The sequence below is a fragment of the Brienomyrus brachyistius genome, chromosome 16 (assembly GCF_023856365.1).
Source record: "Brienomyrus brachyistius isolate T26 chromosome 16, BBRACH_0.4, whole genome shotgun sequence".
NCBI classification, from domain to species: Eukaryota; Metazoa; Chordata; class Actinopteri; order Osteoglossiformes; family Mormyridae; genus Brienomyrus; species Brienomyrus brachyistius.
Window position 1 is genome coordinate 5,522,159 of NC_064548.1, and position 15,967 is coordinate 5,538,125.

The following is a 15,967-nucleotide window of genomic DNA, read 5'->3' on the forward strand; positions in this document are numbered from 1 at the left end:
TAATTACCAGTGTGCTTAATCCATTAAGAATTTGTCACCCATCTGTAGAAATGAATAAATATGAAGATCAGTCCGTCTGTTGCTAGCCGCAGTCCGGTACAGGGTGAGTTTGCAGCCCACCAAGCTGACGGAGTTCGAGTCCTTCTTAGGGCGCAAAGCCCCAGCGCTGATGATTGATATGTTTGATGAACATGACAGGCGACATATAATTAAAAGTAAGAATCAAAACCACCGGGATCCAGCAAGTTAGGAAGAGATCTTCGTGCTTCCAGTTCCTTTTTTTTGTGGAAGTTTGTATCTGTTAACGGAATTTAGCACAAATCGTCTGTTATTGAAAAGTGCACTTCCTCCTGCTCAGTGATGTGCACTTGTTTTTTTTGGGGGGGGGGGGTGGGGGCAAGGGTACATTTTTATAGTTGTGGCACTAAGCATAAGAACATCCTCGGAGATGGATTTAGGGTGACTGTCAGTCATCGAAAACGGCCAGGAAATGCATCGAAATGGGCCATTTCAGTTCAGATAAAGGGGCAGGTGCTTCCCCACTCCCCCTGCCCCATATGTCCCGTGACCTTGTGCACCCCACAGTAAATCTGTCCATTACTATTCCTGTAAATTTCCACAGTTATGCAAATAGTATACAATTAGATATCTCATGGTAATTTTAATAATTTAGTTATCTATCCATTTCTTCCTTTAATGATTCTCCAGTGCAGGCCACCATGCCTGGGCAAATTAGAGACACTGATTCACTTAGCGAGGCAGCATGGTGGTGCAGTGGTTAGCACTGTTCCCCCTCACCTCTGGGACCCGGGTTCGAGTCTCTGTCTGAGTCACATGTGTGTGGAGCTTGCATGTTCTCTCCATGTAGTCGTGGGGTTTCCTCCGGGTACTCCGGTTTCCCCCCACAGTCTATAGACATGCTAATTGGAGTTACTAAATTGCCCATAGGAGTGCATGCGTGAGTGAATGGTGTGTGAGTGTGCCCTGCGATGAGTTGGCTCCCCATCCTGGGTTGTTCCCTGCCTCGTGCCCATTGCTTCCGGGATAGGTTCTGGACCCCCCCACAGCCCAGAAGGATAAGCAGTTTGGGAAATAGATGAATGGATTCATTTAGCCACGTTTTTGGACTGTGAAACCGGGGTACAAAGCGGAAACCCTCACAACACGCACAGTCTAGCCACCTGCCAGGATGCCAAGCACCAGGTCTAGAGGAATGAGCAGCCCACTCATCCATTGTGGGTAATTGTCTCATACATCAAACTCAGAGTGACATTTCAACAAATCTGAATCTGTAAAGCAGATCTGCTGGAAATCAGTCAGCGTCATAGCTGCACTGAACATGCAAACCCATGAAAAAATTAATTAAGTAATTAATTAATTAATTATATTAATTAAGGATTCCTTTCAATTAATGTTAAGGTTTGTACTTGGAAAATGCTGTGAAGCTCTTGAAAGTTATTGAAATAAATTTAATAGATTATTACATATTCATTAGGAGAACCATGCTAATGATGGGTTTGATGCCTTTGGCAGGTGATTTAAAATTCTAATAGATCGACCCCAACGCCCAGCTGGGGGTGAGAGAGAGGTGAGGGTTTAAGGAACCGCAGCAACTGGTGGGAGAGAGACAGTAAAATCTGATCTCACACACGTAAGCGGACGGATTTTAGGCTTTAAGTACCGTGACTCGAGGACGACTGACAGGAGAAGCTCGTATAAGTGCTCATTTTAAGGAGAAGCAGGATCCACACTGAAGTGTGTGGGGATGGAAGGATGACTGAGTGGAGAGAGAAGCCGGGCTCCTGCTCTGAGCTACAAGCACCGCGAGAACATCAAGAGCAGCCAGTGTGCGCATGATATCAAAGAGCAGCGGAATTATTCCTGTACGAGGAGCCGTCGGCCTGTAGAGAGATTCATACACATTTAGGTTTGTGTGATGACAGTGTGGGGAAGGAGCTTATACTGTCTGGTACCGCTGGTGCTGTCCATTAAAGTGTAATTGAGATGCTTTAACAGTGATACCCGCCACTGAGTCAGAAAAATGTACGGAACAATTTGTGGGCCAAAGGGTGGTGGGATTTCCTGACGTCACCTTCCATTAAAATGAAAGAATTGTCATTTTCTTAATGGTATTTAAATGTAAAATCAGCTGTATTGTTTCTCAGTTCAGCGTAGCAGCTGGTTGGAGGGGATCTGTAACCTCCTGGGTTGGGGGTTCGATTCCCACACTTTAGATTCATTGTGGGATTAATTATTTGAGCTGCTTTTTATACTTTTATGTCCTCTTGTTTTTCTTGTTCTGCTATTTTTCCCCATTTCTTTTATCATTATTATTTTAACATTAATAATAGTAATAATATCACATTGGGCTGTTTAAATCATCTTTATAGACCGTACATCCACCACTACACCCCCGTGCTCGTTTCTGAGTCGAAAGGTGGAAAATTCCTCAGTTAATATTTTAATGAATTTCATAGGTGAAATTCTTCAGGGTTCAAAGGTGCCGTGTGCTTCAGTGCCAAAGCGGAGGCTCGTTGTGACGTTACTGACGTGATGCCTTATTTATTTATTTGTTTGTTTTTTTGTTTTTTAAAGTTTATCATTCAAATGGTCTGATGATTCACGTATTCAGACTGGACAGAGAACACCTATGGGGGTATGGAAAGTATTCTAAGGTAAACGCTGAGAATAATTCTGCTAATTCTAATAATAAATGGTAACTAATATGGTTTCATTTTTAAAATGACACTATTCTACCTCTCTTTTGCAATTTTCAAAAAAAGAAAAAAAAAAAAAAAAAAATCAAACATCAATAACCGAGAGCCACCCACAGGGTGGCAGAAGATAATAATGAGAATTACACCAATAACCTTTACAAAATTTGATGTCAAACACTATAAATTCTTGTATGTAATATAATCAGTACTCTTGAAAACTGTAATATACATAATATTTGACACAATTAGGTTTAAATTGTTATATTGTTCTTTGAAAGTGTTTGTAAACAGGGAATTCATTATGGAGTTGTATTTGTCAGTTAATACACTGAGATTTGCACTATGACATGTATGTATTGTCAGCGAAAACACTTCAGTTTGATAGGCAGTGAATGAGTCATGCCACGTTCACGAACGTTGCCATTCTCCAGTTTGTTTTTCACGTTGCAGGAACCGAAAACTCGTGAGGAACAAAGGATTGTAAACCCACAATGGTTAGGAGGCGTCCTCTGGGAAATTTAACGTTAAGCAATCTCTGAATTTTATTCAGGAGCAGAAGAAATGCATGTGGTGGATGTAAGTGGGTGTCTGCTTTCTTAAATAAGCGGATGGTTTTATTTAAGGCTTTTTTTCTCAGTGTAGCTACCTTCTGTATAGTCGTTGGGACCTTGGGCAAGGCCCTCAGGCCTCGCTGCCTCTGGGGCTCTGGAAGCTTCCTGCCCCTGCTCTCTGACCCCAGTGGTACGGCTCTTTGGATGAAAGCATCTGCTGAATAAATAAATGTAAATGTAAGCTCATGCTGTCTCTACCCTGACCGCTGGCATGATATTTTTGCTTATGAGGTTAACAGGCAGCCATCCTGTGTACCCTGCTGATAAAACCAGCATTGACCAGTATAACCAGCATAATGCTTGCTTATTATGCCAGCCTATGTTGTGTCTTGGTGCTGGTGGACCAGCATCATTAATCAGTTGGACCAACTTCATGTTGGTGCACCAGTCACACCATTACCAAACCAGCATGGAAACTGGCATTTTTTTCCACAGTGTAGTGACTGGTTATAGCCAACAAAAGGGGGGGGGGGAACAACAAAGGCGTGGTTTGAGAGGTGGTAAATTCAGCCTCTCAAAGTAGGTTAGGGGAGTAAATTATGAACAGCTGATTTACAGGAAGGCCTGTGTGTTACCAGACACCTTAACTTAGATGGGTTTCAGGATGTGCACCCCCCACCCCCCCAGCCAGAGAAGCTTAAGCTATAAGACCGTCTGTATGTTTGATAAGTTAAAGTCGGACCTGAGATGGTCACGAGGAGATTGGCGGCTGTTCTGAGAGGAGGGAGGAGAACGCGTAAAAAGGATTCCCCCAACCCCATGACGTTCCTCAACCCCAGAGGCTCTGGTTACCGAGGCGATGGAGCATACAGGTCACCGACCCTGTCACCCTGTTCATAACGGAACGTGTGTATGCACCGGCCCGCTAACGAGGCTTTCTGTCTTGGTTTCAGGCACGCAGGAGGTGTCCGTGAAGTGTGCGCTCAATCACATGCAGTGCCTCGGTACAAACACGTGCATTCATTTCAACAAGCTCTGCGACGGGGCCAAGGACTGCGAAGACGGCTTCGACGAGGGCGTCCACTGCAGAGGTGGGTCTTCCGGACCCGGCACACCAGATTACGAATGTTTGTATCGTGATTTTGATCTCATTTTCATAATTTTTACCCAGCGCTTCCCACTGAATTTATGGTGCTGACTGACTGGGGGTGCTGGCTTTCTGAACTTTATCACAATGCATGGAATTCCTGCTTGATCTTACAGTGGGGTGCGGACATGCGCGAATTCAAAGAAGAACCTTTTTTAGATATAGGCTCAAAAAAAGCAGAAGTGATACAAATAATATGCAATGTCAAGTTCAGAAGTCAGTTGTCTCTTTTACACAGACTCAGTAGCCATAAAAACACCTACGTTTAGCTGATAGAAATTAATTTTGTCCTTAGGAACATAAGTAGCTAGCCTGTTTCGTGGCTAATGAAGTCTTCCATATATGACAAGATACGTATCACAGATGCCACTGCCTGAGCATGTCTGTTGGAATTGACTAGAATACTACTAGCAGGCTAGCAAGTCAATTCACAGCACTGCTGATTGCTAATTGCTCTATTTGTCTGTCCCATAATGACATTCAGTGAGAAATATCTGATAGTGTATTTTACTGCATACTTTCCCTTAATGTAATTTGAACTGATAACCAAAACAGCTTCTTTCCTGGGGTTACTGATAATGGGAAAACAAACTTCATAGCAAGCAAGCTGGTTCCGACAGGATGGGTCATACGATTTACTTGCATCCAGACGAAGACGGTAAAATTTAAAAGCATGGTGATGAAGGTTCTTAAAATGACAGAAAATAAATAAATAAAACAACATATTTTATTAAGTATTTGAAATATTTTTAATACATAAAATACAACCTCTCAAAGTATTTCATAGCAAATCGCATCGGTTTTTTCCATCCAGCGAAATACAAAGTACAAAATACTTTTTAAAAATGTAATGCGTATTTAGAATACATTTGACTGAAATACTGCCCATCTCTGACGCTTGGTAGGTACAGGTTAGTGGAAAAATTAATTTTCGAAGTCCCACAATTGCAGCAACGAATAAAATAAATAAAAAATTAATCGAGTAATATATGGCTGTGGGTATGTGGTGCATTTTGATGCCAGTGAATGGTTTATTGCAAGTTCATGCATCTAACAAACTGTAGAAGACACCTTCCCTGTTTGTGTAAGGCCACAGACGTACCTTTTATGACAGAGGTTGCTCACTGAAAGTGATATGCTGGTTGTGTTGCTGAGTTATTGTGTGGTTCTCAGCATGCCGGTGGTTTCTCAGGCAGGGAGAGCTAGGCCTCAGCCTGGCATCAGGAAAAACAAAGCTGATGCATGGTCACCATGACAGTGCAGTGTCCACTGTGGGATTTGAGCAGCACCTAACATCACTGCCTTACACGGTGGCCTCTCTCTGCCCCCCAGCTTTGCCGTGGACACTAATCGTATTCCTGACAGGTTTTTTCGAAGTGTATGTTCTCTCCTCTTTCTCTCTCTCTCTCTCTCTCTCCTCTCTCACACACGCACACAAACTCACTCTGTCTTTCTCTCCATCATTTTTTCACCACATAATTGGTTTCTCTGAAACCATTCTTGTAACATTAGCAGAAATAAGTTTCAACATATAAAAGTTATATAAAAATGACAGCAAGTAAGATTTACTGCTATGGAGGCCTTAAGATTCCCCAAACACAGAAGGGGACGTGGTCATACTTACCAGAACTTTCTCTCCCTGTATAAGCTGACATTATGTCCAAAGTGTTTCCTGTCAAGCACAATATCTGCTTCCAGCAGTGACCAGTTCAAAAGTCACTCAGCTGTAGATGATGTCTTTCTCCTTGAGTGACTCCAGAACAGGAGCCCTACAGTGTAACTTTCTCAGTCAAAGGGAGTCGTCAGGTAATGTGTGTTTACTTGGACTTGCAAGGACCCCCGTGAAGTTTCAACCGAAGCCATTGGAGGCGTTTTCAGTATGTTTGGGGGGGGGGACTGCAATACAGGCACCAGTGTTTCATTTTCGCCTGCACATCTCTGGCCTCCCTCCTTCCTGTCACCTTTGTTTTATTCTGTTATTCCTTCTCCCTATTATTGCGGGAGAAACGCCATCCGTGCCAAATCACATCCTGAATGCATTCGGGTTGGTCATTCGCATTGGCCTTGTACAGCAAATTCCCCTCTTCGAAATACCCTGCTGTAAGCGGGTCAGAGAAACAGAAAGTTATGTGAGTCACTTTGGATGAAACAAGCCGTCACAGAGTCGGCGAAGTGTTTCTGCAGTGAGATGCTCACCAAGTGGATGCCAGTGTTTTCTGGGGCTGTCCCTCTCCACCATCATGCCATCGATGATGCCAGCGGCTGTCGCTGCTAATATGCGTCTTATATTACATTTCAATGCTTATGTTTGTTTGATGAGAACTCAGTCGGGGGTCGTGGGAGTGAATAGGCCATGATTGAATTTGGTCGCAAACACTTAAGAATATTACCAGCTAATTTTCACTGCCTCTCTGTTTATTAATACCAAATTTCAATCAGCCTTTTTGCATAAATAAGGGGTCCTTTGCCTACTTTTCATAGCATTCGTTCAGGAATATAACCTTTTGAATAAAAGTTTTATTTACAAGCTGGTACTAAAAAGCTTCAGCTTGTAAATAAGCATAGTAATATAATTTGTTACATAATTAATGTCCACATAATTTTTATATTGCATAATTTATGAAATGCCCTGTGATGGTTGTCTTCTCCTGCCTGGGATAAACTCCAAAACTGCATTGGAGAACCATTAAAGCAAGAGACGAAGAGATAATTAATATAAATATGATTAATATAGCCATGATTTATCTAATTGCATACTGTTTGCATAATTGTGGAAATTTACATGAATGGTAACGTTTAGTCTTTCTCAGGGCTGCACAAGACATCACTCGCTATGACGGCTCGTCTGAAAATAAGGCCTGACAGCTAGTGTGTGTGCAGTGAGCTGCCAGGGTGGTCAGAAACCAGGAGAGGCACGACCGGTCATGTCAGCGGGCCCAGCCTCAGCCCAGACCGTGATTGGTTAATAACAGAGCCCCATCTTACTGTATAAGCCTTTGTTATATCCTCACAACCCCTTTATTATCAACACAAGTCGCTGATCATGTATCAGCTTTATTCCTGGTTTGTCAACATGTGAATAATGAAGTCTCACATAGTCAGTATTTCTCTTCTGTCCTTCATTTAGACCTTGACGGGCATCTTAAAAGCTCAGCTGCAGAAGAATATGTGCAAGGTTCATTCACAGGTGGTGACTAGGTCTCGGCTGGCCATCTGGTGTGGCGGGCATTTTCCTGTTGGGCCGAGGGCTTTACGAGCCAACAAAATTCATAGTATGGGAGCCTCCTCCCCCCTCCAATCAGCAACGTTTATTGTGGAGACCACTATCCCCCCCCCCTCCCCAACTGCTGAAATGTATCATGGATATGCTTGTATGCAATTATGTGTTTGTCTGGGCAAATGTCCAGGGCTGATTTAATCCTAATTCAGCCCTGGTGGTCAATGGATGGATATATAAAATGGATGAAAGGATGGATGGATGGCTTGGTTCAAGGGGCTGGGTCTATGATGGTGTCACACTGGATCGCGGGCAGAGCGGCGATCGTGCGGGCGAGCAGGCAGAAACGGGCAAACACGCCGTAATCAGGGCAAACAAGGGGTTTATTCCGAAAGACGGGGCAGGGACCAGAAGACGCCAACTAACATCAATGACAGACACGGGTTAGTACAAATCAGGAACTTAAATACATGAAACAAGGCAGCAGGAAACAAGACACGACTGGGCACGATCAGGAAATCACACGTGGGTAATTAGGGGGCGTGGCACACACGAGGAGCGGACGGAGCGGGCGTCACAGAACCCCCCCCCAAAGGCGCGCTACACCGGGCGCGCCCGGGAGGAGGCGAAGGACGGGACGAGACCGGGAAACCAGAACCTGAAAGACAAGGGCAAAAAAAATCAACGGGGAACAGGGAACAAGACAGACAGGCAAAACTGACAAAGAGGCAGGAGCCAGGACAGGACACTACACAAGACAGGAAAAGCCGACAGACAGACCAGGAAGGGAGAAACAGAGGGAATAGGCGGAACAAAAGGAGCGGGAGTGACGGGAGGGAACGACGGGAAACCAGGAACAGAGCGGGGCGGAACAAAGGGACCAGGAACAGAGGACGGCGGGACAAAGGCAGGAGGAGGAACAAAGACAGGCGGGACAGGGACAGGAAAGAAGGGAGAGAAGGAGGAGGAAGGAAGGGGAGCCCGAGGGAGCCCCAGCGGGCGACGGGAGGCAGCCGGAGGGGCCGCAGGCGGCCGGGAGGCCGGAGCCGGAGGGGACCTCGGAGGGGCCGAGGAGGCAGGGCGAGGGACCCGCGGAGGGGCCAGGGAGGGAGCAGGAGGGAGCACCGGAGAAGGGGACGAGGGAGCAGGAGGGGCCCACGGCGAAGGCCCAGAGGAGGGGGGAGCCGCAGCAGGCGGCGACGTCCGGTGGAGGGCCGGAGGTAGGGGCCCCGCAGGCAACCGAGGAGCCGCCGTCGGGGAACCCCCAGGCGACCGACCAGGCACCGGAGGGGGGAGCGAGGCGGGGCGACGAGGCATCGGAGAGGGACCCGCAGGCGACAGCCGACCCGGAGGGCCAGGACCCGCAGGCGCCAACCGAGCCCCAGCGCAGGCGAGGCAGGGCGAGCCAGGGGGCAGGGCGGGCAGGACCCCAGCCCTGCGTCTGTGTCCCCGCCCCTTACGGGACACGGACATCACGCCCCTCGGTCGGGGCCGAGGACGCCGAGGCAAGGGCAGACGAGTCACAGGAGCGGGGCCAGGGACAGGAGCGGGGCCAGGGACAGGAGCGGGGCCAGGGACAGGAGCGGGGCCAGGGACAGGAGCTGGCTGCAGTGGGGGCGCCTGCCCGGGAGCTGCAGCAGGCGGCTGCAGTGGGGGCGCCTCTGCAGGAACAGGAGCGCGGTCAGGAACAGGAGCTGGCTGCAGTGGGGGCGCCTGCCCGGGAGCTGCAGCAGGCGGCTGCAGTGGGGGCGCCTGCCCTGGAGCTGCAGCAGGCGGCTGCACGGGAGCGGGGTCCGCCGGCAATGGCGGCTGCACGGGAGCGGGGTCCGCCGGCAATGGCGGCTGCACGGGAGCGGGGTCCGCCGGCAATGGCGGCTGCACGGGAGCGGGGTCCGCCGGCAATGGCGGCTGCACGGGAGCGGGGTCCGCCGGCAATGGCGGCTGCACGGGAGCGGGGTCCGCCGGCAATGGCGGCTGCACGGGAGCGGGGTCCGCCGGCAATGGCGGCTGCACGGGAGCGGGGTCCGCCGGCAATGGCGGCTGCACGGGAGCGGGGTCCGCCGGCAATGGCGGCTGCACGGGAGCGGGGTCCGCCGGCAACGGTGGCCGTTCAGACGGCGTAGCCGGGACCGGTGCTCTCCGGACAGGAAAAGCTGCCTGGGGAGACAGCTTAGCAGAGCTAGGGACCTTCCGGGCGATTGGGGAGACCTCCCGATCCTCCTCCGGGAGGGCCGCCGGGATGAGGGCACATGCCCTCAAGGCGATCGTCGGGGCGATCGCCGGTTCCTTCCGTCTCCTCCTCCGGCTTTTGGTAGCGGCGGGAGGTGGAGCTACGTCCGCCAATGCGGACGGCGGAAGGACGGGTCCCCGCTCGCAGGGAGCGACTGAGCGCTGGGTCCGGAGCTGAGCTATCCGCTGGAGACCCTTGCGCAGCCCCTCGGCCAAGCGGGCTTCCAGGTCGAGGGCTAGCTCCCCGAGGGTCCTCTCACACCAGCGGACAAGGCTCCACGCTGGACGATCCTCAGTGATACCGGGTTGGGATCTCCAGTACGCTACCTGTTCTCCGAGGCGGAAGTACTCCTCCTCGGAGATGTAAGCAGCCTTGTTGTGGTCTGTCATTCTGTCACACTGGATCGCGGGCAGAGCGGCGATCGTGCGGGCGAGCAGGCAGAAACGGGCAAACACGCCGTAATCAGGGCAAACAAGGGGTTTATTCCGAAAGACGGGGCAGGGACCAGAAGACGCCAACTAACATCAATGACAGACACGGGTTAGTACAAATCAGGAACTTAAATACATGAAACAAGGCAGCAGGAAACAAGACACGACTGGGCACGATCAGGAAATCACACGTGGGTAATTAGGGGGCGTGGCACACACGAGGAGCGGACGGAGCGGGCGTCACAGATGGGCTTTCAGGTCTAAAAAACCTACAAAAGATTTGTACACATGGATCTGAGTATATTAAAATACGATTAGCCAGCATAATAATTAGATTATGTCTGAACAGTTGACTTAAGTATTTAGCCACTGGTTTACAAACTATTAGATCTTCCATAAATATATAACAGATATAGAAGCCTGTCTAATATATATTGATACAGTATATCACACTGCAACATGATCTACTGGAGAGAGCGTGAATATAGCAACGTGAAACAGGGATGGAAGGATAGGACTGGAACTTACTTTGGTTATGGGGGTGGACACTGGTTTGATGGAATAAAAACTGACAGCTGATTTCGTACAAGAAATAGGTGGGCGGAGTGAGCAGGCTTGCCGCCCAGAGCAAGATGTCCACTTTCACTGCCCTCTTATCTAATATATACACTAAGAAGTTAGCCAATGTGAGCCAATTTTGAAGCATTCCAGGCTGATGCTAATGCATGTGTTTATTACAGATGCTATTACTTACAATAACAAGATTGATTAGATGCATTTATTATTATTAGATGACAGAGGTAGGCCACCCTCTCCTTTTATATTCTGTTAAATTAGCCTCTCCGCTTAGGTTCATCACAGAAGTATTCTAATGCAGATTGAGTTGAAAAATGTTACTAAAACGTTTGTCCATTTTATAAATCACTCCTCAATGTCAATGCATCAGTGCATAAGATAATGGAAGAGTACAATTAATCTGATGACTGCAGTGCTTATTTAACTATTAGAATATTCCAGTCTGTTACCAGTGTTCAGCCCGGAGTCTTCTCTGGTCTGCAGTTTCAATATCCAGTCTCAGTATGTTTGCGGAAATGTTTGATTTTACTGTACCTAGTTATGACTTAGGGTGTTGATGGCTCATATTGAATTCTAATGCGCAAGGATCGAATATGAACACTTAATAAAAATCAGCGAGATCACCATTGTATAAAAATATATACATTTTATATGGCTTTCTTTTAGTAACAATATCCTATTTTACTTGCAAATCCTCCAGTTGATAATACTGCAGTTGTTGTTCACGAAGGCATAGAAGTCACAGGCGAGAGCTGAGCGAGTGGAGCGATCCTCTCTCTTCCTATTGTATGAATAAACATGATGGCATCCTGAGAATCTCTTCATAATATCAACCATATGGGAAGTGATTTTTTTTTTCAGAATAATTTATGCTCCACTTTACAGAACTAAACCTTCATGCAAAAGAAGACAATCAGCTTATCCCACTAAGCCACCTGTCTCATGCTGCACACGAGTTAGCATGCACCGTAAAGAGACAATGAACGCAGGCGAGTCTACAGGTGCGTCTGCATAATTACTTGCATTGCGCCCGGACACAGGTGGCTGTTGTCCATCTTCAAGAACTATTACATGCTTCCAAGCGTTTTCTGGAAGTTGTGTGTCAAGTTGAGGATGCGGAGCAACAGGGATGGTACCAAATTGTATATTACCTAAAACTGTAAATCTGTAGATAAAGTTATAGAATGTTAATTTCATTTAAAGTATTTGGAGTTGCAGGGGTGGCATGGTGGTGCAGTGGTTAGCACTGTTCCCCCTCACCTCTGGGACCCGTGTTCAAGTCTCTGCCTGGGTTACATGTGTGTGGAGTTTGCATGTTCTCCCCATGTCGTCGTGGGGTTTCCTCCGGGTACTCCGGTTTTCCCTCACAGCCCAAAGATATGCTGGGGCTAATTGGAGCTAAATTGCCCGTAGCTATGCATGTGTGAGTGAGTGGTGCGTGAGTGTGCCCTGTGATGGGCTGGCTCCCCATGAGGGTTGTTCCCTGCCTTGTGCCCATAGCTTCCAGGATAGGCTCCGGACTCCCCGTGACCCAGAAGGATAAGCGGTTTGGGAAATGGATGGATGGATGGATGGATAATTTCATTGTTCGTTGTCACGTTTGTTCAGAGGAACACTGAAATTCTTACGCAGTTACATGAGAGGAGACAGGCATATGGGGGTGGTAGGACAAACAATGCAATACAGGACAAACAACAATGCAATAAAAGACAAGGCAGTGCAATATAAGAACAAGTAGACAATAAATAAGCAATAAATAGGTAATGCATTGGGGATAAGGCTGTGCAAATAACCATAAAGTATTAAAGTGCTGATGAAGTGCAGGAGTACAATATTAATAACACTGTGCAATACAATGCAGTATATCTTGAGTATACTGTATATTCATAACATTAAGGTGTACTTCATACTGCCGATACAATGACTGTCATACTCTTGCTTTTATAACCTCTAGTGCAACTGGAAAAAGATACACAGAGTTAGTATATGGGTACTTTACTGAAGAATGTCTCAGACTCCATCTATTTGTCTCCTGGCCTTGGATATAAACAAGATGCAGTCATCCTTCATGACTTTCTTTTTCGGGGTTTCAAATTTTATTTGTCAAGAGCAAACACAAGACGACAAACGTGCACCACTGCGCGGTGAAGTGCTTTTCCAGACGGCTGCATGGATTGTGCTCGAAAAGGGAAATATGTAATACAAAGAAAACAAGCATGAAAAAGATAAATAACATAGATTAAAATTAAAATGAGATTTAAATACTGCTAAGAATAAAAGAAAAAATAAAAGAAGTGAAAGATGGAAAAAGTTGTAATGATATCAACGTCCCCGCCATGGCTGTGCCGGCTCCCCTCTCAGATGGTTTAACCTTTTTTGACCCACTGCAAATCGTCCTGCGACCAAACGGTTGAGAAGCCCTGATCTTGACGCCAGCAGTATTGTAAGCGCTGGATGATAATGCGTTATAGGATGCTGCTCAAACACTGATACATATTAAATGGGAACAGGTGGTGCCTCAGGAGACAGACAGACAGAAGGCAGGGGCAGATGTGAGGCCAGTGATTTATACAAGGAAATAAAGGCAGAAACAAGCACTGGGGCACAGCGGAGCTGCCCAGAGCACAGTCTAAACTGTGATTAACGGGAGACGCTGGCATCTCCCCTCTGCGCTGCATGATGCCAAAGGAGTGTATCCCCATTTCACGGGGCAATAAAATATTTATCCCGAGAGCTTAAAGACACCATGGGGCTCAGTTGGAATTACTTTTCCCAGTATCCCAGTGGCTAAAGGATGAACGATCCGGAAAGTGGCGAAGGATTGTTGCCATGTGTTCTGGGGCTGAGAAGGAATAAGCTTCCGTGGGTGGGAAAAGGGCCTAAGGGCACCGACGCGTGCCGACTGTGGAGAGATTCCCCATCCATTTAGGATGGCAAAGACAGCACATGTGCAGATGCTTATTTTAAAAGCCCTCAGATTTAGATGGATGTGGTCCATTGTACACGGTCGATGAATGAATGACTGGTGATCACAGCAGGTCACTGTCAATAGTAATAACATGCCTCTGGAATGCCATCCTATTTCTGTATATTTATTAATTAGATAGATGGACAGACAGACAGACACAGACAGGGAGACAGACAGGTAGATGCAGTGCCCTCCACAATTATTGGCACCCATTGTAAAGATTTGTAAAAAGGGTTAGAAAAAATCCACCTTTTGGTGAAGCAGCTTCATCTCACATTTTAAAAATGAGAAAAATCCAACCTTTCATTGAAATAAATGTAATCAAATAAAAACAAATCCTTCATTAAGAAATAATTATTTTCAACAAAAATACATGTTCCACAATTATTGGCAACCAAACATTTAATACTTTGTACAACCTCCCTTTTTCAGTATAACAGCACTGAGTCCTATAACATTTTATAAGGCTGGAGAATACAGAGCAGGGCATCTGAGACCATTCCTCTAAGAGAAGAGTCCTAGGCCCTGTCTTGTGCTCTCTCCTCTTCAGCTCAGCCCACAGGTTTTCTGTGCGGTTCAGGTCAGGGGACTGAGATGACCAAGGCAGAAGCTTGATTCTGCGGTCAGCTAACCATTTTTGTGTTGATTTGGACATATGCTTAGGAGGACCGTCCTGCTGGAAGATCCAGTGATAGGCCAGTTTTATTTTCCTGGTAGAAGCAGTCAAAGTTTGAGCTAAAATGTCCACAATGTACCCTAACAAGATTCCTAGGGCCTTTGGGGGAAAAGCAGACCCACAACATCTGAGAACCGCCACCATATTTTACATTTGGGATTTGGGTCATTTCATTACAGCCATCCTCCATTTTACACCAAACCCACCTGGAATGTTCATTGCCAAAAAGCTCCATCTTTGTTTCATCAGTCCATAGAACATGGTTCCAGTCAAAATTGACTATTTTAGCGCCATTATTCCCATCATTGTGGATGACTAATGAAATTTCGCCTCTGTGTCACCTCATGTTTGTACCCCAGTTAATCAGGAAGTCATGGATGACAGCTTGAATGTTCCTACACAATCCAATCAACTCAGAGATGTACAATTTATATGGGAAACATGCTTCAGTTACATTGTGTTCAGTGTAATTTCAGGGGTGCCAATAATTGTGACACATGCGTTTTTGTTAAAAATTATTTCTTGATGACGGATTTCTTTTTCTTTGATTAAATTTATTTCAATGAAAGGTTGGATTTATCTCATTTTCTTACGGTCACATGAAGCTACTTCAAAAGGTGGATTTTTTCTAAGCCTTTTACACATCTTCACAAGGGGTGCCAATAGTTGTAGAACTTCGTTAATATCAAAGGAATTGCCGGTTTACAGTAGCACAACACATTCAGACTGCACAAAAGACATTCAGACAGTAATAAAGAGTAAGCATAAATAATGAATAACAATAAACAGAAAGAGTGCAAAGCATAATTTCATTCATATTCTTGCACATAGTGTTGGTGCTACAGTCCTCCTCAGTAATGAGCTTTCCCCTTCTCTCAGTCTGTACAGTCCAGACAAACTGCTCAAGGGTGACCTGGCGAGAAATGTTCCCACCATAAAAGTAAATGTCTTCGACAACAAAGCCGCTTATGTCCCGCTTTTGCTGCACTTTATCGTAATGTAAGCCTTTCTCAAAGTGTCCATGAGATTTCACGTTCTTTGAATGTGTCGTTTTGAAAAGAAAACCATCTACAATGCGAAATGAAGCTCTTCATCTCCACATTGAGCTGCTTATCAAGCAATAGTCTGGAATTACTTGTCTCTACTTAAATATCTTTCTTTGTTGTATGTCTTTGATAGTTTTTTTTGTTAGTTATCAAAAGCATTTTCACCATTTATTTTGTCTTGAACATATTGAAACTTTTAATCCTTGGTCTCCCATGTAACCCACGTATTGACTTTTTTTCCCACAAAGTGCTTCTTTTCTGCTAGGTGTCGTACAAAATATTTGCTTGCATAGCTTTCATAATTCATACGTTTTTATTATTCAAGCTGCACAAATGTAACGATAAACCTTTATGAATAAAATAACTGTATTAAATTTTCGCTAATGTGTTTTAAACCTTTGTAAATTG

The 15,967-nt window shown here is 46.0% G+C and overlaps 1 protein-coding gene across 10 annotated transcripts in view; it reads left to right on the forward strand.

Moving 5' to 3' along the window:
- Window positions 1–15,967, forward strand: part of LOC125710026 (low-density lipoprotein receptor-related protein 1B-like) — a 339,401-nt gene that overhangs the window by 85,114 nt on the left and 238,320 nt on the right. For all 10 annotated transcript variants that reach the window (XR_007382901.1, XM_048979177.1, XM_048979181.1 and 7 more), the window contains one exon: window positions 4,222–4,359. Coding sequence is in view for 9 of the 10 variants with exons in the window: in XM_048979177.1 (XP_048835134.1) it covers window positions 4,222–4,359 (138 nt within the window). In the remaining variant the exon portion in view is untranslated. The remainder of the gene's footprint in view (window positions 1–4,221; window positions 4,360–15,967) is intronic.